The 27,088-nt window shown below is 42.7% G+C and overlaps 1 protein-coding gene across 1 annotated transcript in view; it reads right to left on the bottom strand.

The window, feature by feature from the left end:
- CSMD2 (CUB and Sushi multiple domains 2) overlaps window positions 1-27,088 on the bottom strand; it is a 701,191-nt gene that overhangs the window by 167,006 nt on the left and 507,097 nt on the right. Inside the window, 4 exon segments of the mRNA XM_075604612.1 lie at window positions 4,313-4,500; window positions 5,256-5,394; window positions 11,262-11,456; window positions 12,929-13,255. Coding sequence (XP_075460727.1) covers window positions 4,313-4,500; window positions 5,256-5,394; window positions 11,262-11,456; window positions 12,929-13,255 — 849 coding nt within the window.

The following is a 27,088-nucleotide window of genomic DNA, read 5'->3' as shown; positions in this document are numbered from 1 at the left end:
CGATGCCGATGATAAATGTTGCTCTGTTCTGCAAAGGACCAAAGCTCATTTAGAAAGCTTATATATATATGGGGTTTATAACTATAAAATAAAAATGACTTTTTGAAATGCCCAAACTGGTTGAGCAATAAAAAGGGATTTGTTGTAATCTGCACAGGATTCCTTTCTCCTACAAGACCGTGTGATGTAGCCTCGCCATTTATTGCAGCTAGATCAATGGGTGTAACCAACAGGAGACTTTGCAGATGGAGAAGAGGAGCAGAGCTGAGAGCCGGGGGGATTACTGCGCAGTTCCTGTAATGAGAAGCTCTCACATAGGGAACACAACCAAAAACAGTGTGGTCATGTTAAATATCTTTTTACTTGGTGGATACGCAGCAACTCCAGTATAAGTCCAGGATCCTGGTTTTTAGCAAGTAAATATGGCCCATTTGTAAGGAGTCTTCCAGCACAGAATATCGCTTATAGAGCAGCACTGCTTAGTAAATATGGATCAATGTTCTCTGAACGTTACAGATATGGGGTCATATTTACTAAGCAGTATTCTGCACTGGAAAACACCTTGTAACTCATTGAAGTCAATAGGCTATAAGGCGTCTTATGGCAGAAGACTGCTTAGCAAATATGGCCCATATTGCTTTGCATGTTAGAGATATGTTGCTCTGCATGTTATAAATCAGGTCCTCTGTATGTTATACAGAGAGATTGCAGCAATTGAATTTGTCTTTAAGCAAGAATTAATAGTGACCATTTGTAAGAGAATTAAAGCAGTGGTACCAATGTATTACATCTCACATTTATCACGGTGTATTTAATGAGGGGAGACACAGATAGAGATGACGCAGAATAGGATTCTGGGAAGAAACAGCTCAGCAGCTCTCATTCAAAGCAAGAAAAGAAGAGTACAAATTAAGAGGGTATAAAAGCAGCTTTCTAATTCAATAATGCTGTTCAGAAGTCATTACTCCAGTCGTTATGGTAAAAGAAAATCAATAAAGATGATCAGACTGCAGAGCCTTGAACGGCCTCCTAATAGATTTAAGTTCTCCAAACACTTTGCAGCCGCATTGCTAATACAATGCCTGCAATTTCTCTCTGTGCAGGGGGTGGCCTCCCAAGCCTGCTGTTTATAGATGCATACAACTGAACTATTCCTGCAGGATGAGCCTCTGGGGTTGTTTCTTGGAAAGGGGGGAGGGAGGGCAATTAGTTTTAATCAAATACAAAGCTGTATTTTTTATTCAGCTGAATTACAAATTCAATTTTAGAAACACGTTGTAACAGAAAAACAGAATGTGCAGTGTATTAGATCAATACAATGTACAGGATATCAGATAATTACAATGTATATTGTAACAGATCAATACAATGTACAGGATATCAGATAATTACAATGTATATTGTAACAGATCAATACAATGTACAGGATATCAGATAATTATAATGTATAGTGTAACATATAAATCGAATGTACAGGATATCAGGTAAATAGAATGTATAGTGTATCAGATACATAGAATATATAGTGTGTCAGGTAAATAGAATGTATTGTGTATCGGGTAAATAGAATTAATTGTGTATCAAATAAATTAAATGTATTGTGTATCAGGTAAATAGAATGAATTGTGTATCAGGTAAATAGAATGTATAGTGTATCAGGTAAATAGAATGTATTGTGTATCAGGAAAATAGAATGTATTGTGTATCAGGAAAATCGAATGTATAGTGTATCGGGTAAATTATTATTTATTATTTATTTATTTATAAAATGTTTTACCAGGAAGTAATACATTGAGAGTTACCTCTCATTTTCAAGTATGTCCTGGCCATAGAGTTAAGATGACAAATAATACATGGTTACAATACATAGTTGCATAAGTGAACAGGGTATACATTATATACAAGACATTGCATGCACAGTTAGAGATAATATATATCATAGGCGTATGTAACAGTTACAGACCAGATTAAGATGTGAGACAGCTTTAGTTTTGAAAGAACTTAGACTGGTGGCGGCTGTGAGAGTCGCCGGTAGGTTGTTCCAGTTTTGGGGTGCACGGTAAGAGAAGGAGGAACGGCCAGATTCTTTGCTGAACCTTGGGACCATGAACAGTCTTTTGGAGTCAGATCTCAGATGATAAGTGCTGCATGTGGTAGGGGTGAGGAGCTTGTTCAGATGGTTGTCTGGGCAGCTTGCCCAGAAATTATTTGAAGGCAAGACAGGAAAGATGAACTTTGCGCCTAGACTCAAGTGATGACCAATCTAGTTCTTTGAGCATTTCACAGTAATGTGTGTTGTAGTTGCATTGTAGAACAAAACGGCATATTTAATTGTAGAGGGTATCAAGTTTGCTAAGGAAGGTTTGGGGTGCCAAGCCATATACTATGTCCCCATAGTCGATAATTGGCATTAGCATCTGCTGTGCGATACGCTTTCTGACAAGCAGACTTAGGGAGGATTTGTTCCTGTAAAGTACACCTAGTTTGGCATAGGTTTTGGATGTCAGGGTATCAATGTGCATTCCGAATGTTAAATGGGAGTCGAACCATATGCCCAAGTATTTAAAACTAGTAACAGGAGTTAGGGTGGTATTAGCATTGGTTCTGATCTGGAGCTCAGTCATTGGAAGCTTTAAAAATTTAGCCTTGGTATCAAATACCATTGTTACAGTCTTGTCAGTGTTTCAAAACAGTTTGCTTAGGGAAATCCAATTTTCAAGTCTCAAAAAGTCAGATTGAAGTATGTGTTCAAGGTCGGAGAGGCTAGGGCTGTGTGCATATAAGATTATGTCATCTGCATACATACAGTATGTATTGAAGCTCCCTTACAAGCTGTAGGACGATCATTGATGAACACTGAGAAGAGTAGGGGCCCCAGAACAGAGCCCTGCGGGACACCACAGATGATATCCAAGGGGTTGGAGTTAGAGCCTGAGATAGACACATGTTGGGATCTATCTGATAGGTAGGAATGAAACCACTTCAAAGCATGCTTCCCTATTCCAGAGCTCTGGAGTTTGTTAAGAAGGATAGCATGATCAACTGTATCAAAAGCCTTTGCAAAATCTAGGAAGATTGCACCAGTGAGTTGTTCCATTCCACACAGGATTTCATTGCAAACTTTTAGCAGGGTAGTTACCGTGGAGTGTTTGGGGCGAAAGCCAGATTGGAATTGGCTAGGGAAATTTGTCTTGGTATAGTAATCGCTTAATTGGGAGTGAACACATTTTTCCATGACTATGGATAGTATTGGGAGAAGAGAAATTGGCCTGTAGTTTGAGACAGTGTTTTTGTCCCCACTTTTGAAGATTGGGACAACTCTGGCAGTTTTCTAGGTCTTAGGGATATGGCCTGCAGACAAGATAGAGTTGACTATTGAAGCAATTGGTTTGGCAATGGCTGGGGCACCAAGTCTTAGGAACGTAGATTGCAGTAATTCAGGCCTACATTGGCTGCTTAGTTTTAATTTGAGGAGCGCTTGTGTAATCTCCTATTCGGATATTGGGACAAATTGAAAATTCTGGGCAGAGCTGGGAGAGGGTGGGGCTATAGGGGTACTCTCAGATTGAGATTCATGTTTGTGGTTTGGGTTGCGTTTCGCTAATTAGTTAGTAGCACACCCCACAAAGTAATCATTGAATGCATTTGCAATGTCAGTGGGATTTATCAGATTAATATCCTCCTTAGTGATATTACTTGGTTGTTGATGGCTAGAAGGCTGGAATATATTGTTGATAACCTTCCAAAAGTTAGCTGGGTTTGAATGTATAGTGTATCAGAAACATAGTATGTATAGTGTATCAGATAAATAGAATGTACAGTGTATCAGATGCATAGTATGTATAGTGTATCAGAGACATAGAATGTACAGTATAGTGTATCAGATAACTAGAATGCATAGTGTATCAGATACATAGAATGTATAGTGTATCAGATAAGTAGAATGGATGCTATAATGGACAGATAGAAGGTATATTGTAACAGACAGTCCGACTTCATGCTGCAACAGACACATACAGATGTAACTTCACCTGCTGGCTCACGCAATAATGCATTGGCCCCGGCCCTTTTCACGTGCAACTAATTGAAATGCAATGGTGTCTGCTCCCTGCCGGCGCGTTTCTGTGTCCCGTTACAATGTGCCAGCGGGAGCAAGAACGGCTGCTATATCTGTAGAATGCAGTGATTATGACAGATAGTGTGCGCATAGTAACGAGTAAACGCGGCAGAAACCCGTGTGCTGGGATAATGTGACAGCCTGACCCTCGGTATAAGTGCTGAGTGTATGTATAAGGAGATCTGGTCCTCTTACTTTCATAGCGGATTTGGAAGCCTATGTCCGAGTGGCTCTTGTCGGTGGTGAAGAGCAGGTAGAGGAAGTTGCTGGTGCTGATTAGGAACTGTGGGACTTGAGTTCCGTCATACACTCCGATCAGGGGGGAAGAATAGGACCTCCCATCCCGCACTTCCAAAGTGTCATAATTTACCTCTGTTTTAAACCTGCAGAGACACCACATAACATATAACCACACACCTTGCTAAATGATGCCTGTATATTCCACATTACGAACCCCACATACCGTGAACACTGCACGTGTCATGTTCTAAGGCAGCAGTACCTTTTACAGACAATTACAGTGAAGTTCACATTACAATGCAGTCCTGATCACAATGTTGAGCCAGTTCTAACTCTTCCCTAAAGATGAAGGTGTTATTGATATCGTTCTTGTTTCATATTGAAATCCCATTACCACGACCTAGTTTTTTCAGATCGTATTATCTCAGGAATTAAAAACAGGCCCCAAAGCAGTGAAAAGGGAGAGCGAATTCAAATGGTACAGGAACAGGCAGTGAAGAATACAGCTTGAAATTTAGGATTCACAATGTGTCTCTTAGGCTTCTCACACCTGACCCATTGTTGACTTTGTACACTGGTTTAATGTATCTGTACACTCTGTAAAGTGCTGTGCTCAGTGTCAGCACTATAAGACATAATTGAAGTGCAGGTTTTCAGTAACTGCACTGGTCCTGTAGAAGTGTAGGTTATGATCTATTTTATACCCCAACCTAAGAGATCTTCAAAGATATAGTTACAGCACAAGCTTTCCGGACATCACACATCTCCTTTCAGCCTGTGTATAAAATACATCTATGAAGAATTTTCATGGTGCCTCCTTGTATATTTTGCTATCATTGACATGTTAATCCTGCAATCACTGTATAGCTTTTGGCAGGACACGGGAATGAGCTGGCACCTGTCAAACGTGATCTTTATGGGGTATCCTGGCTGGGCTTCCAGCACCCACACACAGTTCAGAGAATCCTTGTAGAATCCAGGCCACCCAGGGGACAAAATCATGCCACTCAGAGCCGTCAGGTGTCCCCCGCACGGAGCTGTAAAAAGACAGAGAGAGAGGCTGTGAGAAAGGCAGCAATGTGGCAGACCAGGCAAGGGTATCTGTGGTGAGGCTCATCTCTATGGAGAATGAATTTGTGGGGTATGCAGTACTGTATATAGTGCAACTTAGAATCATACAAACAAACACACATATACCAGGACAAATACATTGAGAGATGTATTTTGTATACAAAATGTATACATTTTCTCTCTAAGTCCTGCAATTATATATGCAGACGTAGCCTGATATCTCCCCAAGAGCCATGACAAATAAATGTTTTATATATAGGGACGTACATTACGACATTACGTCATCACGTCACATGCACGCTTTACGGCCGGAGCGTGTATGATGTCTTATTGAGGCCCTACTCCAATACCACATTGCGTGGAGGACTTTTATTGATCGTTCAGAGGATGAACGCTACCGGGTGAATCGTACGAAGATTTCCTGTTGGACTGCCGACGTGACACGAGACGGTGCCTGCCTCGGTGGTGATTTTTATCACAATTTGATTGTTATTTACACTACTTTGTGAGTGTTTTTAATCCCTCCTCCATCCACGCCCCCATTCCAAATAAATGTACAATATTACACTATGGGGCGTGCACTCTCTGTCTTCTTTTTGTTCTTCTAAATCCCATATTGGAATTGGTTATTCCAATTGAGAGCAGCCGTGGACCCCTGGACCTTGTACATTGCTCTGTTCTACCTATCAGGACTCATTCTAGGGTTTGGACATTTACACTTGGACTTTTTCATTATTTAATGATATTATGTGTGTGCATGAATATTTTCAATTCATGCATTAGAGTGTACAATCTAGTTTGTTAGTTATTAGCATTTATATTTGAATTTATTTTTTCACTTATTTTAGGATTGTTTATATTTTGTTTATTGCACATGGTAGAATCATATTATTATTTATTAGTTTCACGAGTGGCGCTACTTTTTATTTTTTCATATATATATATATATATATATATATATATATATGCAAATATATATATATTCCATCCCTATAGACCAATAGGGACCACAAAGTATCTACACACACTTATAGTAATGCCACACCCTCTTACATTTCTACACCTACCCACATCATTGGTACACTCCCACACACACAACTTTTGTAAAGCGCTACTGTATATACACTGTGGGCGCATTACAAATTTATATTTACACACACATTCTTACATCACAGTCAGGGACCATTTAACACCTCAAGTCATAAATCGCATACTGCACAGGGGGGAGGGATAGGCTTCAATCACAGATCACATTCCAGGATGCACTGTTTTAAAGTTCAAACCCTTTTTTGGCTTTATTCATTGTAACATCGCCGGATGAAGAGGTCAGTGTATCTCGAAAGCTCGCACAAATAAAAGCATTTCGTTAGCCACAGAACAGTATCGTCTATTCATTTATTATTTTATATATACAGTATATATATACAGTATATATATACAGTATATATATATATATATATACTGTATAAAGAAAAAGGCTCAGCGCTCCAGTGAATGACAAAATAGGTGTACTGTATTGAAAACACACAAACATATATCACAACTCACATGAAATGAGAATAAAAGCAAACTCCTCGCAGTCCCAGGTGAGAGCTGATCAGTCCAAAGATCGTATACAAATGGGACACAATACAATGAGTCCCCGGACACCAGCTCAAAGCACTCAGGAAGAGGGGAGATGCAAGCTAAACGCTCAGCAGCTGATCCACCGCTGAGGCATCCTACATACGGCCACACAAACGCCAGGATGGGGGAGAACCTCCGCTCACAGCTGACCAGGAGGTTCCAACCACTGTATGCGTGATGACATAATAGTGACGACCTACGTATTGTAGATATCAACCCTTTGCTTTATATATATATATATATTTTATATACACGATATACATATAGAGTATGTATTTATTTCTTTTGCCATGGCTCTTGGGGAGATGTCAGGCTACATCTGCATATATAATTGCAGGACTTGCTAGGAGAGAAAATGTATACATTTTTGTATACAAAATACATGTCTCAATGTATTTGTCCTGGTAGAATACAATAAAGAATGATATATATGATATATATATATATATGATATATATATATATGATATATATATATATATATATATACACATACACATATACACACAAACACACTTGAGATAATTGAGGCAGTGATGTTGTAAAAACCAGGGCTATTTTGGTAGTAGCAATTGTAAGTAATGTCTGTTATCAGGATGGAAGGCGAGTGTCGTGTCTTTATTTTATGTTTCTTTCCTCTGCACACACAGACACCTCTCTGCGGGTTAAACACTGACCTGCCACCCTGCGATATCATTTCATGTGCTGAGTACACAGTTCCCTGTTGTTTTAAGTTATTCTTAGTCAGGGCATATTCTCGCTCATCCTTGTTTATGATCGTATCGTGCTCCTCCACACCCCCCTCCCATGTACTGCGGTGCTAAATATAACCGTTTGCAGCGTGGCGCCCGGTGCTTCAGAATCGGAGATGTCAGCACAAAGCACCAAGCAGCAGTAACTTTGTAACGCGCCGAGGCAGAAGTTACCAAGGAGGAGGTGAAAACTTCAGAAAGTTATCAGGTGGAGTAAACTCAACCGCAGATGTTACACCTGCCATGCGCTGCTGGAACTTCTGGCAGAGAAGGGGTTAGGGCAGGGGGCGGCCAATTGCCGTCGTCAAGGGCCACCAACAGGTCAGGTCTGAAGGCGATCGCTGATTCAGCACAGGTTGCTCAATCAGTGGCTTAGTCGACGACTGGGCCACCTGTGCTGAAGCAGGGATAGCTTTAAAACCTGACCTGTTGGTGGCCCTTGAGGACTGGAGTTGGCCAGCCCTGGGTTAGGGAATTTGATGAGACGGGGATAGCAGAGCAAGATCACTCAGTGATAAGGTTTCAGGCTCAGATTCTGCCCAGAGTGCCAGCCTTTATAGGTGCGCCCGAGTACTGGGTGATAATTGCAGTGCAGTATAAAGTGCTGTTGATAATACGTTATTAGAATTCCGAGCTTATGGTTAGGTCCTGGTCATCTGCAAAAGTGCAGGCAAAGCAAGAGCCCAAATATCTAAAACTGGAATAGAAATGTACGGTATGGGCAAATAATGCAAAGATAAAATGGTGGGATTTATAGTAATAATAATAATAATAATAATAATAATAATAATAATAGCATATGCTTGTATATATGCTGCTTGTTTTACAGAGACATTTTGCAGGCACAGGTCCCTGCCTCGTGGAGCTTACAATCTATGTTTTTGGTGCCTGAGGCACAGGGAGATAAAGTGACTTGCCCAAGGTCACAAGGAGCCGACACCGGGAATTGAACCAGGCCCCCCTGCGTCAAACTCAGTGCCAGTCAGTGACTTTACTCACTGAGCCGCTCCTTCTGATGGGATCTATATAGGAAACGCCACAAAAAAAATCAAGGCAAATTTGGAGCAGAATTGAAGCAAACAGCGTCCTTTTCATCTCGCAGCTCTTTGCATCATCAAGGTCTATGCTCCATCAAAAATCAAGGAAATCCCATAACACACAATTTACAACGAGATGTATCGATCTCTGATCTTGCACTTCCACCTGAATAATCCGCCTGGTCGGAGGTGGAGCAAACTTTTCTGGGTAATAAATTGAGGTGTAATGTAGGAAACGCCAGCCCAAAATGGAGCAATGTGTCAAAATAAACTTCTATTCCCACTTGCTCAATGTTGATCAAAAATAACAAGCTTCGTCATACATACGGAGCAGGAACAAATTAACACAAATAGCAACGTTTGCTACGTCAAGATGGTGCAAAAGGCCCCAATTTGATACACCTCGCCCTATGAGTTACACAAACTCCCTGCCGGAGAGGAGGTGGGTCCTTTCACATCTTTGCAGCGTTTGAGGGGTTTGCAATACCTTGTTACAGAACTGGAGGGGTTATTTGTAATGGAAGGACAGATAACTGGACACCAGTGAATTGACCCAAAGGCCTTTATATGAGAAGCCTGAGGCGTCCCCCCTAATAACAGTCCTTCTTTATACACTTAAACATAGTAAAAAAATCATTGACAAAATACAGCGAACTTTTAACATATTTTCTTTTTCACTGCTTCAAACCATCACTAATTCAAACACATGCAAATATCCTCTCAGCCCCGCTGCAACTCTGCCCGAGATGATATAGAAAGGACGCCTTTTAAATGCTAACCAGAAATCTCTTTTTCCCTCGTACCCCTTTGCCTTTCCCTGGAATTAAACTACAAAGGCTGAGGGACGGCTTTGAAATCCCCATCAGAAGCCTAATTCTGTGTGTTTTACAGGCACAGACTAGCATGAAGCGGATATGAAGGAACCAGTGACCGGTGCAGAGGTAGGGGGGCTGATTTGGTACAATTTAAACAACAAAAAACAAGCATTTGGATGACTAAACATCAAGGCAGTGACAGGTTTTCCGGGGTGAGTAATAAAATAGAATGCCACTGTTATATACAGAGCCTTGTATCTCCGCTCCTTGGAGAAGTCAGGGTAAGGCTGCGGCCATGGTCTGGCAGACAGCGTGGCGCGATCACATTGCCTTAAGGCAGCGGTGCACAAACTGGGGGGCGCGAGACTGAGTGCGGTGGGGCACGGGTTTACAGAGGCCCTCCGCGCTTCCCGAAGGCTGCAGGGCCTCTGTAAACCTAACTTACCTTGGCTCCGGTGGCTTCTCACAAGCATCGCCATGGCAACGCGGCTGACGTCACGCCAGAGCGGGGGTGAGGGGGGGCGCGGAGGTGAGGGGACCGCCGGCAGGAGGGCGCAGGGAAAAAATTTGCGCCCCCCCCAATGCCTTAAGGCATTGATTGCACCCCTAGACCGCGCGCAACAGCAGGATGGGGCGCACGTTGCACGAGGAATCAGTTGAAACTGATTTCTCGGCGTGACGGGCAGGTCACGTAAGTGGTTCGCCCAATGAGGGCGAACAGCTCCGTGACGTCACAGACGCCCCTAGACACGCCCCCGACAGAGCACCTAGCTTGTCAGAAAAACGCACACGCTTCACGCGGGCGACGTCACGGACGCGCACACCTCCACGCGGGCGAAGGCTGTATGGACGCAGCCTAAGGCTGCTGGGAGTTCAATTTAGAATTTAGGAGACATTTTGCTGTACAGACACCTATACTATAGACCCAGGGATCTCTCACCTTCCAGTAGGGGCCTGGGTGCAGGTTATTGGTGTAGCAGGAACCTGTGACTATTGTGTGGCCCCTGCCTTCTGTCTGAATAAAGACATTCTTAGTGCAGTCTGCAACTTAGATTCTGGTGATTCATTCGTTAAACTGGGATAATGCAGAGCAGGACACGGAAACTCACATCGACTTCGAAATGAGTTTCCTTGTAATGGAGCCTTGATGGGCACTAGCGCGGTTCAATGAATACCACCCCTTGCGTCTACCTCACTCTTCTTTAACCAGGGAACAAAGAAAGTAGCAGCACTGTGTCTAATTTCAAGAGAAGCCAACTTGATCTCAACCTCATTTTAGAAATGTTTCTTCAAACAAGGGAGCATATAAGGAGAGAACCGTCTTCAAATCAATAACTTGAGAAGAAAGTTGGACAGTGAGTTTGTAAAAATATAATAGCAGTGCTCTGGGTTCAGGAAAAATAATGCAGTGATTGTCTGAGTTTATGAAACAGTAGTGTTCATCTGGGTTTATTCATAGAAAGTAGTGGCCCAGGTTTGTAAATAAAAAGTAGTGGTACAACGACATACAGCCTGGTACTATCATACTTCTACCTCTGTCTATGAGAAATAATCAAGGGGTCTGACAACCTGCAGCCCCATTCAGACCACACAATGTATGTTACCTTCACATCTCAGCACTGCGCTGTTCCATACTACGTTCCCTTCCTTCAGGATGCAGGTGATCGTCTCAGACCCGTGTGTCCGGATGAAGCCATCGTCACACAGGAAAGACACAGAGCTCCCCAGCTGCAGGCTCTCCCCAAACCTCTTGCCATTTACAGGAACCCCGGGGTCTGGGCACTCGTTGTGTCTGAAAGCTGGGAGAAGAACAGAGGACAAGTTACAGATAACGGAGCTCTAGGCGAGAGAGGGGACAGACATGCAGATTCCCCGTGATAAGAGGCTCAGGATAACTATTAGAACAACATCACAGGTCTAATTTATCTCCAATTCTTCTCTGCCTCCACCAAACACCCTCCAACATCCTACTCACTTATGTACAATATGTGACCAAGATTCAGTCACCGTCAGAGCTGAAATATCCAGCTGCAGTAGTCGGATGTACCAGCTGTAACAGATGGAGGTCAGATGTTTGGCCTTCACTCCATAGGAATAAGATTCACTTACTCTCAGTTTCCATGTATGGGGTCTACTGTACTGTATGTATCAAGGAAATTTTGAAGCAAATTAGGGGCATTTCCCCCCTACACCCATGTATCAAAGTATTTTGCTCAAATTTGCTCCTTCGGGAGTCTCTGTGGGAGGAGTTACATGGGGCACAGATTATAATGAGATGTATCACATTCTGCGTCTGCCCCAGTTTGCACCTTGGGGAGAGTCAGTAGGAGAAGTTGGGGGGGGGGGGGAGTTACATGGGGCACAGATTATAATGAGATGTATCACATTCTGCGTCTGCCCCAGTTTGCACCTTGGGGAGCGTCAGTAGGAGAAGTGGGGGGGGGGGGGAGTTACATGGGGCACAAATTATAATGAAATGTATCACATCCTGTGTCTCTGCATCATTTTGCCTTTTATTTGCCCAAAAAACATTCTGCATCATGTGTAAGAAACTGTTATTACATACAGTGCAGCTCTGCACAGAGTGGTGCGCCTGAACACACTTTTCTCTATGTTAATACAAAGCCCCCCTTTAGCACGCAGCCTTGTATTAACCTTGTCTTGTTCTATCAATGTCTATTTAATAGTATAGTAATAGTATTAATAATAACGTCTGTGGTCGTGGTGTTCTCACAATCACTGGTGAATGTGATGTAATAATAATAAATAATAACACAGGTTTGTGGTGCTGGCTCTCACTGGTGAATGTGCTGTAATAATAATAAATAATAACACAGGTTTGTGGTGCTAGCTCTCACTGGTGAATGTGATGTAATAATAATAAATAATAACACAGGTTTGTGGTGCTAGCTCTCACTGGTGAATGTGATGTAATAATAATAAATAATAACACAGGTTTGTGGTGCTGGCTCTCACTGGTGAATGTGATGTAATAATAATAAATAATAACACAGGTTTGTGGTGCTGGCTCTCACTGGTGAATGTGATGTAATAATAATAAATAATAACACAGGTTTGTGGTGCTGGCTCTCACTGGTGAATGTGATGTAATAATAATAAATAATAACACAGGTTTGTGGTGCTGGCTCTCACTGGTGAATGTGATGTAATAATAATAAATAATAACACAGGTTTGTGGTGCTAGCTCTCACTGGTGAATGTGATGTAATAATAATAAATAATAACACAGGTTTGTGGTGCTGGCTCTCACTGGTGAATGTGATATTGAATCCTCTCTTCTCCGTTGAGTGGTCAGTCTGAAACTCCAGTCTCAGCACGTGTCCGCTGCTGGTCAGAGATGGGGGCATCTGGTTCCCTGAGAAGGTGCCCAGCACCGGTGACTCTGGGGACCCTCCATCCTTCACCGCCAGGAAGTCAAACTGCGGCTCTACGTCAAAGTCATTGAATGCCAGGTGGATGCGGCTCTCCGGCTTGGCAATGATAAGCCACACACAGTGCAGATGGTTGCTGTATTCCTCGGGGTAGTTTGGGGAGAGAACATTTCCGGATGGAGTTGTGAAATTAAAAAAGCAGGAGACTGCAGAGGGGAGGCAAACAAAACACAAACAAAATGTTTAATTAGACATATTTTGAATTTTATCCAAAAACAAGTTTTGGGTTCACCGTCATTGATTTAAAATCTCATATAGGCAAAACTAGGGGCGAGAGGAACCAAGAAAAAAATCCGACTTAATGAAAGATTATTGGAGAAAGCTGGTGCTGGGGATTTTTTGCCTGCAGTTTTTCAGCCAACAGACTGATGAATATGCCCCTTGGGTGGTAATTCTATAGCCAACAAAGCGAGACGTTCGGGCCGAAAATCACAATAGACTTCAATGGGGATTTTTATCGGAGCCCTTCATGATTCGCCGCTTCGGCAGATGTAGAATAAGGCTCTTGGTGTACAATGTCCAGAGGGATCTGCAGAGAAGTATTTAGAGATCTGACCATACTAACCAACATATTAACTGCTTGGCTGCCAGGGGGTCTGAAAAGCATTGCAAAAAACAAAACAAAACATGCTTGCGTTCTACTACTTTATACATTAGAGCAGCGTGTTTCAGTTCATACTGTATTAACAGTCTGTCATCCAACTATATATTGAGGATGTAAGCATGTCCTGTATAAGGGTGTTGATTTTGAGGGAGGAGGGAAGGTGCGCAGATTAAGGCCTGTATCTTCCATCAATCATAAAAATCCATGAAATGTCAGTGTTGTGACGACAATGCAGGATCATTCAGCAGTGGATGGGTTAACATCTGCCGTGCCAGCAATATACTGCATGGCTATATAACAAAGAAATGTACATGCCGTGCGGGTGACAGCGGAAGCATTAAAGATGGAAGTGCCAAGAAGGTCCGGGCTTGAACGTTGAGAAGGGAATGCACTGTGGTTGCAAGCGTATTTCCTGCCACAGCACAATGAGGCAGACAGAAGCAGTGGCAATGTGTTTCATTGCATTTAGCTGCATGCCATAATCATTAAAAGTTTCGAAAAAAGGAAACAAAAAACAGTGCTCTGCATCTGATATAAATCTATAATGCTTTTGCACTGACATTTCTTGTTAATTAACACTCAAGACCGATAATGATTTTCAGTGCCTCTGCTGTTATGAAAACTTAAGGCCAGAAAGTTTTTTTTATTTAAGCAAGCACGCCTTCCTTAAAAAAATAAAACTTCCCGTGCTCTGCAATGCGTTGCAGGCCCTTCTGTCAGCTAAAGGCTTAGGTTGCATATTGCACAAAGAAGGCTGATGCAGTGCAGCTGAGGACATCACTCTCTGACCAGTGTCACCAAGACTTGTTTTCAGCTGCAATGTTGAGTTGACCTCTAATTTTCATGCGGGATTGGAGTAGAATGGCTTAATTCTTTCTCTTTTATAGACACTTATCAGCTTAAAGGAGGACCCATTGAGTATATTTCAGAGCATCCATTAGCATATTAGTTCCGTTTGACATTGCTGCTCTATAATTGGTGCTTTGCATGGAAATTTCAGCTTGATGCTGTCCATTACAGCGGCAGTGCGACCTTGTGACACCCTATTCACTGTCACATTTTAAATAAACACACAATGTCAATGCTTTAACAGGAGGGGGTTCCCTTTAATGCATTGTTTTCCCATTGTTAAACCTCCTATTTATACCTCCTTCTCAATGTGATCCAGCGCCTTTCATTTCTGCTGTTTTACCATTAACCATGTAAGTGCTGGGTGACCCATCATAGATATACTTCTAGCTCCACTACTACTTAAGGCGTTCCTCTTTCCTGAATTATTTGCACCCTGTTTTTAATTGGTATGTGACGTTCTGACTGGCGCATTAATCAGCTGGGTCTTTTGCCATCTGTAGGTGGGACCAAAGCAGGACTAAACATATATACTGTATTAGCGATATCTCTCGGGACGGCAATGCCCTGTATGCAAGTGGCATGGAGTTGAACGGCGTTAAACTTGACATCTACTATCACAGACACAGACATCCACTATCTACTATCACAGACACAGACATCCACTATCTACTATCACAGACACAGACATCCACTATCTACTATCACAGACACAGACATCCACTATCTACTATCACAGACACAGACATCCACTATCTACTATCACAGACACAGACATCCACTATCTACTATCACAGACACAGACATCCACTATCTACTATCACAGACACAGACATCCACTATCTACTATCACAGACACAGACATCCACTATCTACTATCACAGACACAGACATCCACTATCACAGACACAGACATCCACTATCTACTATCACAGACACAGACATCCACTATCTACTATCACAGACACAGACACAGACATCCACTATCTACTATCACAGACACAGACATCCACTATCTACTATCACAGACACAGACATCCACTATCTACTATCACAGACACAGACATCCACTATCTACTATCACAGACACAGACATCCACTATCTACTATCACAGACTCATGAAAATGCAGCTTCCTGCATGTCAGCCAAGAACAATTGTTCAATCAAGAGCACCATTTTTATCTTACAGTTTTAACCCTTCACACCCTGATTTTTACCCCTATTCTATTATACCGTCCAACCTTCACCCCCTCTTTTCACTTAGTTTGCACTCCTACAACAACCATGCCTCCTCTGCTATTCTTTCCAAGTTATGCTTTTCCTTCTACCCCCCCCCCCCCCTCAGGATCCCTCTAACTCTACAGATGTAGGAAGACTTACTGCTTCCGGTGTCTGCTATGGTTGCGCTGTTAAGGGTCAATGCTTCCGGTTCTGACCCCAGGCAGCGTTAGTCCTCACAGTGTCGGATACAGTAAAGTTTGCTACATGTCTATTTACATCTATCTCGCTCTCCTTTCTTTTCCACATCTCTGTTCTCATAAACTCCATTCCTACCTGTGCACTTGTTTACCACTCCCCAATACAACCTGCACTAAGACACCTCACACCTCCTCTTTGCTTGTCCCTCTTGCTTCTAGGGATATCTTTCCCAATCCTGGACTCTGCATATGAAGCTGCCCTCTCCTATGGTGGCCTTTCATTCTCCCACACCCAATCCTGTCTTCTTAACATCTTCTTTTGGCCTTTACCAATGAACTACAGATATCACCCACAAGGAGGGTCACCATCTTGACCTGGCTTTCACTCAAAACTGATCTTAATATGATTTCCTGATTTCCTTCTCTCTCTACTCTCTCTCTGACCATCAACTCGTCTAATTTACTCAATTTCTTCTCTCCTTTCATTAAGCTCCACCTAAGGCTGCGCTTATAGTGCCGTCGCCAGCGACGACGCGATGGTGACGCCACGCTGCGGTTGCTGGAAAAATCAAATGACTTGGCTTCGAGCGATCACAACCAAGCCGTCGCTCCGTCACTTCGCTTCTACTATAAGTGCATGCAACGGCTGCAATACATTTGTTTTGGCACAACGTCACTGTCGCCGGCACTATAAGAGCAACCTAATTCTCATCTCTGCAGAGACCTGTGTTCCATTAACCTACAAGCACCATACTCTGCTCCTCTACTGACCCCAACAATCATGTCAAGAACTACAATTCTGTCGTTAGTCTCTGCCGTTCTCACCCTTCTAACCTTAGACCTTGGCTAAACTGACATACATGCATGCTCCACTCCTGCACGACACTGGAGGAAATCTCATACACTTCCTCTACTACAAATGCATCCTATCTTGTTCCAATCTCTGCTCTCTCCCAGACTAAACACATCTACTTTTCTTCACTAATTAACAATTAAAGGTGTAACCCATGCCACTAATTCTTCACTCTCAAATCAGACCACCTGTAAACTGTTTTTCTTCCTCCATTATCCATTAAGGCTTTGCTAACTATTTCAAGAGCAAGGTGGATTTGCCAAGGCATCCCCTCTGTATCCTCCTCCTATTGTACACTTTCTCTTCCTAACTCTTCTGTCTTCATTGACTCTTTCTCCTCTGTCACAGAGAAGGAAGTGTCACTGCCGATCTCCTCTTCTTTGACCACTTGCTCTCTTTAACCCATTTCCTCCCATCTCCTCAAACTTCTTGCTTTCACTCTAATCCATACACTTATTTCAAGTCCTCCCTCTGCCCCAGTACCTTCCCATACTCCTTCAAGCATTCAATAGTTACACTTATTGATGCTACTTGTTTCTCTATCGCCTTCTCTCCCTCTTGTTTTTGCCACCAAACTCCTTGAATTCCCTTGTATTCTCTCCCTCATTCCACTTTCATTTTCTCTCCTAGACCCTCTACAATCTGGCTTCTGTGCTGCTCGCTCCACGGAAACAGCCCTAACCAAAATACCTAATGACCATCATTCTGCCAAAGACCAAGGTCATTAAAAGCTGCTTATACTGTATTACTCAACTTCTTTGCGGCTTTTGATACATTGATCCACTATCGTTACTTCAATGTCTCTCTTGCCAACATATTCCTTTGTTGATCTCTCTGTGGGAGTACCCCAAGGGTCCATCCTGGGGTTTCTCATTTCTCTTATCATATCTTTTGGGTTCAAATATCACTCAAATGTGCTTATCAATCCAAGAGTTTACACCTGCTGTGTAGACCAAAGTCCCTGAATGTCTCTTCACTATATCTTCCTGGATGGCCCTCCACCGACTCAAAAATAACATATCGAAGACAGAGCTCCTCATACATCCTTCCAAGCCTGGTCAATTTCCCTCTTCTCCATTACAGTTGGCATCTCTATCACAAGCACGCTGTCTAGATGTCACCTTTAACTTCTCCCTCACATTGTCCTCTCATATTCACACTTGATAAAACCTGTTGATTTTTCATCCAAGTTTCACCCTTATCTCTGCCTAGTGATAAAACTCAGACACATGCCTTTCAATAGGAGTTCAACTGATAACGGCCCAAATGGCCATTTCGCAGTATACTGAACAACCTCCTGTCCCATTTTTTTCCTGCATCTATTACTGCTGTGAGGCCCTACAGTATGTACATGAATGGAGCTATAGAAATAAATATATACGTACATACATACAGTATGTATAGATACATACATCTTAACAATTAATCTATATGTAACCACAACTTTGTTTTACTAGCTAAAGTGCAGTACCCTGGATAAAAGCACAATGGGCTCCATGTGAATGGATATTCCAGGCAAAAGATGACACATTGTGTGCTCATTTGCATGTCATTTCCCAGAATCCCTTGCTGCAGTGGGAGCACTGTATGCTAGGTGATAATGGTTGAAAGGCAGGGTTGCAGACCTGTCTAAGACATGTGAATGTGCTCACAAGTTATATTCTTTAATGTATATATGTATATATGTATATATGTATATATATATATATATATATATATATATATATATATATCATCTGCAGTTATCTATTGCTCTGAATGTTACAGATATATAATGATCAATAGATATACATAGTGCTCTCTTGCAGTTTGATGAAGTATGTTTACCCTCATAAAACAAAATAATAATTATACTTTGTTATGTTTTTCTTGGATCAAAGTCATTATTAGTGGATTGGATATAAATCCCTTGAAAATCAAGACAAACAGGCTGTCCTGTGCACATCACACGTAGCCATCAAGTCATAATGACCTAGAGAATGTTACAGGACATCGTAGATTAGGTTGAAAATAAACACATCTCGACTGAGTTCAACCTACAGTATGTGACATTCTTATTCTCAAGACCCTCATCCTATAGTTATAGTTATAAGCGATTCTACAAAGAAGAAAATGGGAGGAAATGTAAACACAAAACAAAAATATCAAGTTATATAAAAGGGCAAATGAATGAACAGAACAAGAGTCAGAAGAGCTAAGCAGAGCCCGGCTCCCAGACAGTCACAGACCACAGACCCCACCCTGACGGGGATTGTGTTAGGAATGGTTTGTGAAGTTTGCTGTGAATTGAAATGCTTAGAGAATCATCCCTATAGATTTCTAATGCTCTGTATCTGCTCTCAAGTCAATCAGTGACACAAACAGATCAACTGGTCCAAAGTCATGAGATACACTGAAACTAAACCATGTTCAAAATGGGCTGCCTGTATAACTGCAGTCACTAGTAATCCCTGTGCCCAAGAGCTTACAATGTATCTACCCTACTGTATTACATACAAGGGTGCTGGGAGACATTGCCCAGACTCACATGGAGTTGTCACTGATATTGGATTTAAAAAGTATCAATTCAAAAGATAAAAGGATCTCATTCTAATCATTCACAATATCTCTAGCATGTAGAATCCAAGTCACTGGTGATGAATCCCAGACAATGGTGTGAAGCTCAGTACAATGTATAAAAGAGTCGTTTGGTGCAGCACAGACAAATCTGGGTGTGAAATGGCTGTATATTTTGCCAACAGGGCGGTGGTTTCGTTTATAGGGTTGTCTTCTGGTGTGATTAAATCAGTGTCTTAAATACATTGTTAGTTCAATGATGTAAGAACATTACGATGGAAGAGTAAGAAAACATACAAGGGCGTGTTTGTTATAACTTGTGGCTGAGAAGGTAACAGTAAGTGCACACGTGTATTATTAAGTCAGACACTGACTATTACACAATCACGAGGCACTGCATAGGTGCGGCTGATGGGTCAGAGGCAGACATATGAAGTCTGTATTGTTTTCTAATGTTTTAACAGAGTAAATGAGATCTCCACTTTTACATATTAATGCTGCATGGATTTTACACATGGCGGCCAGCAAGATCAGATATGGTTTCATGTCCGTGTACTGAGCTGGGGACTTAAACGTCTCACTCATGCTCCTTTATCCAGCACTCAACTGGGTTTATCGTACGAAAGGTCCAAAGTGGGAGCGAAACGTCGATCTCTCATTAAGCTTTAACAACTTTTTTTTTGCATAAATCCAGTGGAGGGCCTATCTATTTTTGTATTCAGTATGATCCTCTCGTTTTGGATTATTGAGCACCCATGGCGGATTCAAGGATTAACTGTGAGTTCTCCTATTCAATATTGATTGACAGTAAAACAGGAACATGGCTATCACAATATAAGTCGCAGTGCACGGAAAGTGAAATCAGAAGAGCTTCTTTGCTGCTGGAGGTCAAAAGGAATAGCTTAGTCTAGTCTGTTTGTGAGTTTCCAGAACTACATTCTACCACTTGAAACATTTGTGGTAGAGGCTAATATAGCGAGGGAATTCAGAACTGCGTGAGATTGACACGAAGGTATTCTCACTAGCAAAAAAGTCAAAGATCTTATTGTGAACGAGGTTTCACAGCACATAGGAAATTGGGCAGAGTGGATTGGCCATGTGTTTCTCATCTGACTCCAATCTCTTTTTTTTCATTCAACTTCTTATCTAGAAAGTGGAAATGAAGAAAAAAGTGACACACTACGGGATTTGCCTGGTATTACCCAGAATCCCTGGCTCCAGTGAAAGCACTGTATGCTGCGTGATTATGGGGCAGGGCAGGTTTGGGGACGTGAATGTGTTCAAAAGTGCTCTTTATCATTACTATGTTTCACTCAGAAACTGGTTCTTCTTAATAGAGTGGGAAAGAAACCCCAGGCAGGATCCTCTGACTCTTATGAGCTCGTAAACCTGGATGTTATTACATATCATAATGTAAGGTCAGTGACGGACCGTGCAGAAAATTACAGACACTGAAAGGCGTTATAATGAGAACATCTCAACTGAAACTCAAGAGAGAGTTGGACCATTGGGGATGAGAGAATTCACATGTACGCCCTTTCCTCTGCTGCTCGACTGCTAAAACTCTGACTCAGGCCCTCATTCTCTCCTGTCTTGATTACTGTAACCTCCTGCTGTCCGGCCTTCCTGCCTATACCTGTCTCCCCTAAAATCTATCTTAAACGCTGCTGCCAGAATCACTCTGCTCTTTCCTAAATCTGTCTCAGCGTGTCCCCTCCTGAAATCCCTCTCCTGGCTTCCTATCAAATCCGGTATCACACACTCAATTCTCCTCCTCTCTTTTAAAGCGTTACACTCTTCTGCTTCTCCTTACATCTCAGCCCTAATGTCTCGTTGTGCACCATCCCGACTCTTGCGTTCTGCTCAAGAATGTCTTCTCTCTACCCCTTTTGTATCCAAAGCCCTCTCCCGCCTTAAACCTTTTTCACTGACTGCCCCACACCTCTGGAATGCCCTTCCCCTCAATATCAAACTAGCACCCTCTCTATCCACCTTTAAAACCCACCTTAAAACACACCTGCTTAAGGAAGCATATGAGTAGCTCAATGGCTGATAATTAACACCTTATACATTAACCTTGGCCCCCTGCAGAGGCACTTACCAGAACGCCCTCCTACTATCTCTGTACGTTCTTCCAACCAACCAATTAGATTGTTAGCTCTTTGGAGCAGGGAGTCCTTTTCCTAAATGTTATTTTTAAGTCTGAAGCACTTCTTCCCTTTGTGTTATTTATATCTTATTATGTATTATTTATATCTTATTATTTATATGATTGTAACTATTACTGCTGTGAAGCGCTACAGTATGTACATTAATGGCGCTATACAAATAAAGGCATACATACATACATACATACATGTACTGCAGCCTGCTTCATTGTTCTCCCAGATAACTCAACATACCCAGGCACGCCTCAGAGTTACTACTGAGTTGCCATCAGATTCAATAATAACATTGCTGCACAATATTGCAGTAGACCCAAACATACAACAAAAGAGAGAACAATTGAAGACTGCTACATCTGTACTTCAATACTTAAAGGGTAGTGAACACAAGAAGGAGCTTCTCAGCAGTGACAGTCGGATACAAAGGAAGCTAATTCTTGGGATTTGGAATGATTGCATACTGTCTGGCAGTAAAATCAGCTCTGAAAGTATACCAAAAAAACACAAATTAATCTATGTATTCATATGCGTTATTTTCCCTCCAGTACGGACAAAAGTAAGCACAGAAAAAAGGCCAACAGGGTGCGTGAAACACTCATTAACTATCAATTTTTAATGAACAGTGTGGCTCAGTTTTGAGGTTTCCCTGTCATCAACTTAACTCGCAGAATACACATCATCTGCTTTCTTTACCCAGGCAGAGCAGTTGCTTCTCGTACTAAATGATTCAAGCCAGTCCAATAGAGCGGCAGAGAATTCGAGCCTCCTGGACCAGCTCTGGGAGAAATCAATCAGAAAGGAAGATCACAGGACACGCATAAGACTGCAGAGACCCCATGGGCACAGAGCATAAACATGTCTGGGGAATTGATGATAAATAATGCTGAGAACTCATCATTGCAGGCAAAACGATTTGCACCAGAGGGGAATATTATCAAATGTGAATGTTCTGTATTTTCAGGTTCATGGTCATTACCTAACTAAACACACACATGGCTCTTACGTGTCGCTCAACTTGCAGTGAGGCTCACTGACAGGCTGAAATTCTCCTTCACTGGGAGTGAGTCTCTCTCACTGGAAAGTAACTGCACTTGACGGTAGTGAGTCTACCTACAGAGAAAGTTATTGAGAGAGACAGTTTTGCTCAAAAAGTCTAATTTTAAAGGGCAGTCTCACTCATGAGGAAGAGAGTCTCTGTAACTAAAAAGCAGTCTTCGGCTGCGGCCAGGCAGGGAGCGGGCGCGCTGGTGCTTGTGCGCTCCGCCCTGCTCGGCCGGGCGTTTCGTGGCTGGCTAGGTGCGCGCTTGTCTGGGGGCACAGCCATGACGTCACGGAGCAGGTTCACCCTCATTGGGCGTGACGTGACGTAATACAAAATAAAATTTGCTTGCGCTGCAAGCATCTAAGTGCCGAGCATGCACAGGCGCTCGCTCCCGCTGGCCACACACATTGCCTCAATGTGTTTCATCGCGGCCAGTGTGAGCGCGCCCGCACAGCACCACCCTGGCCGAGGCCTTAGCACCACCGACCTCAGAGACGTCTAGTCTCACTCCGCTAACCCTTTCGGTGCTGGAGGGCCGCCAATATATTGTAAGGCAACACCAATACAGGAGGGGTTAAGTTAGAATGGATTCATTAATTCGTGAGAAATGATCCTTCTCGATTCAAAGCCGTAACAGCTCTGAACTCAGACAAAATATTCATTTAATTTGAAAACTGGCAAACTCTCGGTTTCATTGCCAACCACTGTTTCTCTAGTATTAAAGGAGCAATCCAAGCACTTTTTTTTTTTCTTTAAAATGTTATTTACCCAGGATTGAAGCAGTGGGTCTACGTAGCCAAACCCTATTCATTTCAGCTCCGGGGACCCCCTACTTCCTGAGATACTTATCTCCGTACTAGGTGCCAGTAGTCGCTATGGCAGAGCTAGCTGGGCTTTAAAGTTTAAAGCTCCCGCTTCAAGCGAGCCAATAGGAAGCCGAATCTCATGACACCACTGCTTCCTATAGACCCGCAGGGTGCGGGAGCTCTGAAACAACGCAATGACATTAACCCTGGTAGCCGAGCAGCGCAGTTACAGGCACCTACTATGCAGGTACGTATCTCCGGAAGTAGGGGATCCCCGGAACTGAAATTATTTTAATAAACTTTTTTTTTAAAGAGCATGAATTGCTGCGTTAAAAGCATTTTCAATATAAATCTAAACTAAGGTAAAAAAGGCAAAGCGGAGAAAGAAAAAAACATGGGAGAAAAATACCTTCGTCTCTGCATCTCTGGGACAGTTAGAGATAGGAGAATGTGTCAAAAGTTTCTTTGCGGGTTTTTCTTTTTTGAATTATAGAAAAAAAATGGTGAATATTTCAAATACATTTTCTGGGTCAAAATTAGAGTGAAATTCGCTGCACAAACTAGATTCACTATGGGGGTTTTTTTGCAAACAAAAATGCTGACCCTGCAGCTTTTTATTTTCCATGTATTAATCATAAAAATATGTTTGTTTTTTTAATATTTGTTAGTTTGTGAATTGTTCATGAATATTGAAAAAATGGAGATGTCTTCATCCCAAATTCGAACATTGGTGACAAATTTGTCCATCTCTAGTGACAATTATATCCTGGTGTTTCCCAAACTTGCAGGATCAAAGACAGTTACCCTCTAGCTAGCCGATCCTAAAAAGTGTCCCCCTGCAATTATCCCTAAACCCTCCTAAAATAGTTCATCAAATGAACGACAAGTTCCAGGTAAAACACAAACACAGGATTCAGGATGTTTAAACTAGACCTACTCTAACCAACACCCCCGGGTGGTAAAGTCGCGGGGGTCACAGCCTAGCTGCTGTAAGATGTGCAGTTTTATAGCATTTCCATGTTGGGAATCACAGTGCCGCCAGCTGTATCTCAGTTTGGTGCTTTTGATTGTGAGCTGTTAATTATTTATCAAATGTATGACTTCTTGGTAAAGACAAGAGACAGATACCTTCATAGCTCGTTCTGTCTATTTGTACCAGGCACCACAAAACAGATTGTAAGCTCATCAGGACAGGGACTGTTTCTGTAAAAATCCTACTGTATGAACAATGCTGCTTATCATGCAGTATATTGTAATTGATGAGTCCCGTTGAGAGAAAAGTGCTATATGAAATAAAGTTATTATTATTATTATCCATCTATGTATCTGTCTATTGGTATCTACAAGTATGTATCTGTCTTTCTGTCTGTCTGTGTATGTACTGTACCTGCATCTCTATTTCTCTGTACCTGCATCACTCTGCCTGTAACTGCATCTCTCTGCCTGTACCTGCATCTCTCTGCCTGTACCTGCATCTCTCTGACTGTACCTGCATCTCTCTGCCTGTACCTGCATCTCTCTGCCTGTACCGGCATCTCTATTTCTCTGTACCTGCATCACTTTGTCTGTACCTGCATCTCTCTGACTGTACCTGCATCTCTCTGCCTGTACCCGCATCTCTCTGCCTGTACCTGCATCTCTCTGCCTGTACCTGCATCTCTCTGCCTGTACCTGCACCTCTCTGCCTGTACCTGCATCTCTATTTCTGTACCTGCATCTCTCTGCCTGTACCTGCATCTCTATTTCTGTACCTGCATCACTCTGCCTGTAACTGCATCTCTCTGCCTGTAACTGCATCTCTATTTCTGTACCTGCATCTCTCTGCCTGTACCGGCATCTCTATTTCTCTGTACCTGCATCACTCTGTCTGTACCTGCATCTCTCTGACTGTACCTGCATCTCTCTGCCTGTAGCTGCATCTCTCTGCCTGTACCTGCATCTCTATTTCTGTACCTGCATCTCTCTGCCTGTACCTGCATCTCTATTTCTCTGTACCTGCATCACTCTGCCTGTAACTGCATCTCTCTGCCTGTAACTGCATCTCTCTGCCTGTACCTGCATCTCTCTGCCTGTACCTGCATCTCTCTGCACCTCTCTGCCTGTACCTGCATCTCTATTTCTGTACCTGCATCTCTCTGCCTGTACCTGCATCTCTATTTCTCTGTACCTGCATCACTCTGCCTGTAACTGCATCTCTCTGCCTGTAACTGCATCTCTCTGCCTGTACCTGCATCTCTCTGCATCTCTCTGCCTGTACCTGCATCTCTCTGCAATTCTCTGCCTGTACCTGCATCTTTCTGCTTGTACCTGCATCTTTCTGCTTGTACCTGCATCTCTCTGCCTGTACCTGCATCTCTCTGCCTGTACCTGCACCTCTCTGCCTGTACCTGCATCTCTATTTCTGTACCTGCATCTCTCTGCCTGTACCTGCATCTCTATTTCTCTGTACCTGCATCTCTCTGACTGTACCTGCATCTCTCTGCCTGTACCTGCACCTCTCTGCCTGTACCTGCATCTCTATTTCTGTACCTGCATCTCTCTGCCTGTACCTGCATCTCTCTGCCTGTACCTGCATCTCTATTTCTCTGTACCTGCATCTCTCTGCCTGTAACTGCATCTCTCTTTCTGTACCTGCATCTCTCTGCCTCTCTCTGCCTGTACCTGCATCTCTCTGCCTGTACCTGCATCTCTCTGCATCTCTCTGCCTGTACCTGCATCTTTCTGCTTGTACCTGCATGTCTCTGCCTGTACCTGCATCTTTATGCTTGTAGAAAGAAGCTTGTGGGGAGCGCAGGTGTCACCATATGTGGGGAAAAAATGGAAAAATATAGTGTAGTATGTTCTACAGAAAAAACAGCTCAATGAATCACAATTGGGGACTCACAATTTTTAAATAGAATACCAGCAGTGAATATGTTGCATGGAAGGCTTGCTCAATATGAAGTATCAGGCTTCAGCAGGATAGGCCCTCAATGAAAGAGATGACACACATAGTGCAACATTGCATGTTCAGTGTATATATATTTGAAGGCAATAAGTATTGCACTTACATTCTGCACTATGTGCATAGACACATAAAAAATATGATGCGCAGCTCTCGTGTTCACCGCCACCCCCCGCTCCCGAAATCGCGTCTCTTCCGGTTTGCCGTCACGTCACTTCCGGTTGCGATTGATCGCAGAATTAGAACCAACAGGTCAGGGGGGTGCTGGATACACTCGTAGACTGCTGCAGTTCAACTCTACGCGTTTCACTTGCTTCCAAGCTTCGGCAGGAGTTCGAACACGAGAGCTGCACATCATAGCACTTTTTTATAAAAGGTTTAATTATAATATTGCACCTCTATTAGAAGCGCCTCACAAATCTTTTTTTGCACTTGTCTCTTTATGCTTGTACCTGCATCTCTCGGCCTGTACCTGCATCTCTATTTCTGTACCTGCATCTCTCTGCCTGTACCTGCATCTCTATTTCTGTACCTGAATCTCTCTGCCTGCACCTGCATCTCCCTGCATCTCTCTGCCTGCACCTGCATCTCTTTGCATCTCTCTGCCTGTACCTGCATCTTTCTGCTTGTACCTGCATCTCACTGCCTGTACCTGCATCTTTCTGCTTTTACCTGCATCTCTCTGCCTGCACCTGCATCTCCCTGCATCTCTCTGCCTGTACCTGCATCTCTCTGCCTGCA

The sequence above is a fragment of the Ascaphus truei genome, chromosome 6 (assembly GCF_040206685.1).
Source record: "Ascaphus truei isolate aAscTru1 chromosome 6, aAscTru1.hap1, whole genome shotgun sequence".
NCBI classification, from domain to species: domain Eukaryota; kingdom Metazoa; phylum Chordata; class Amphibia; order Anura; family Ascaphidae; genus Ascaphus; species Ascaphus truei.
Note: the sequence above shows the minus strand (reverse complement) of the source record. Positions and strands in the feature narration are given on the sequence as shown.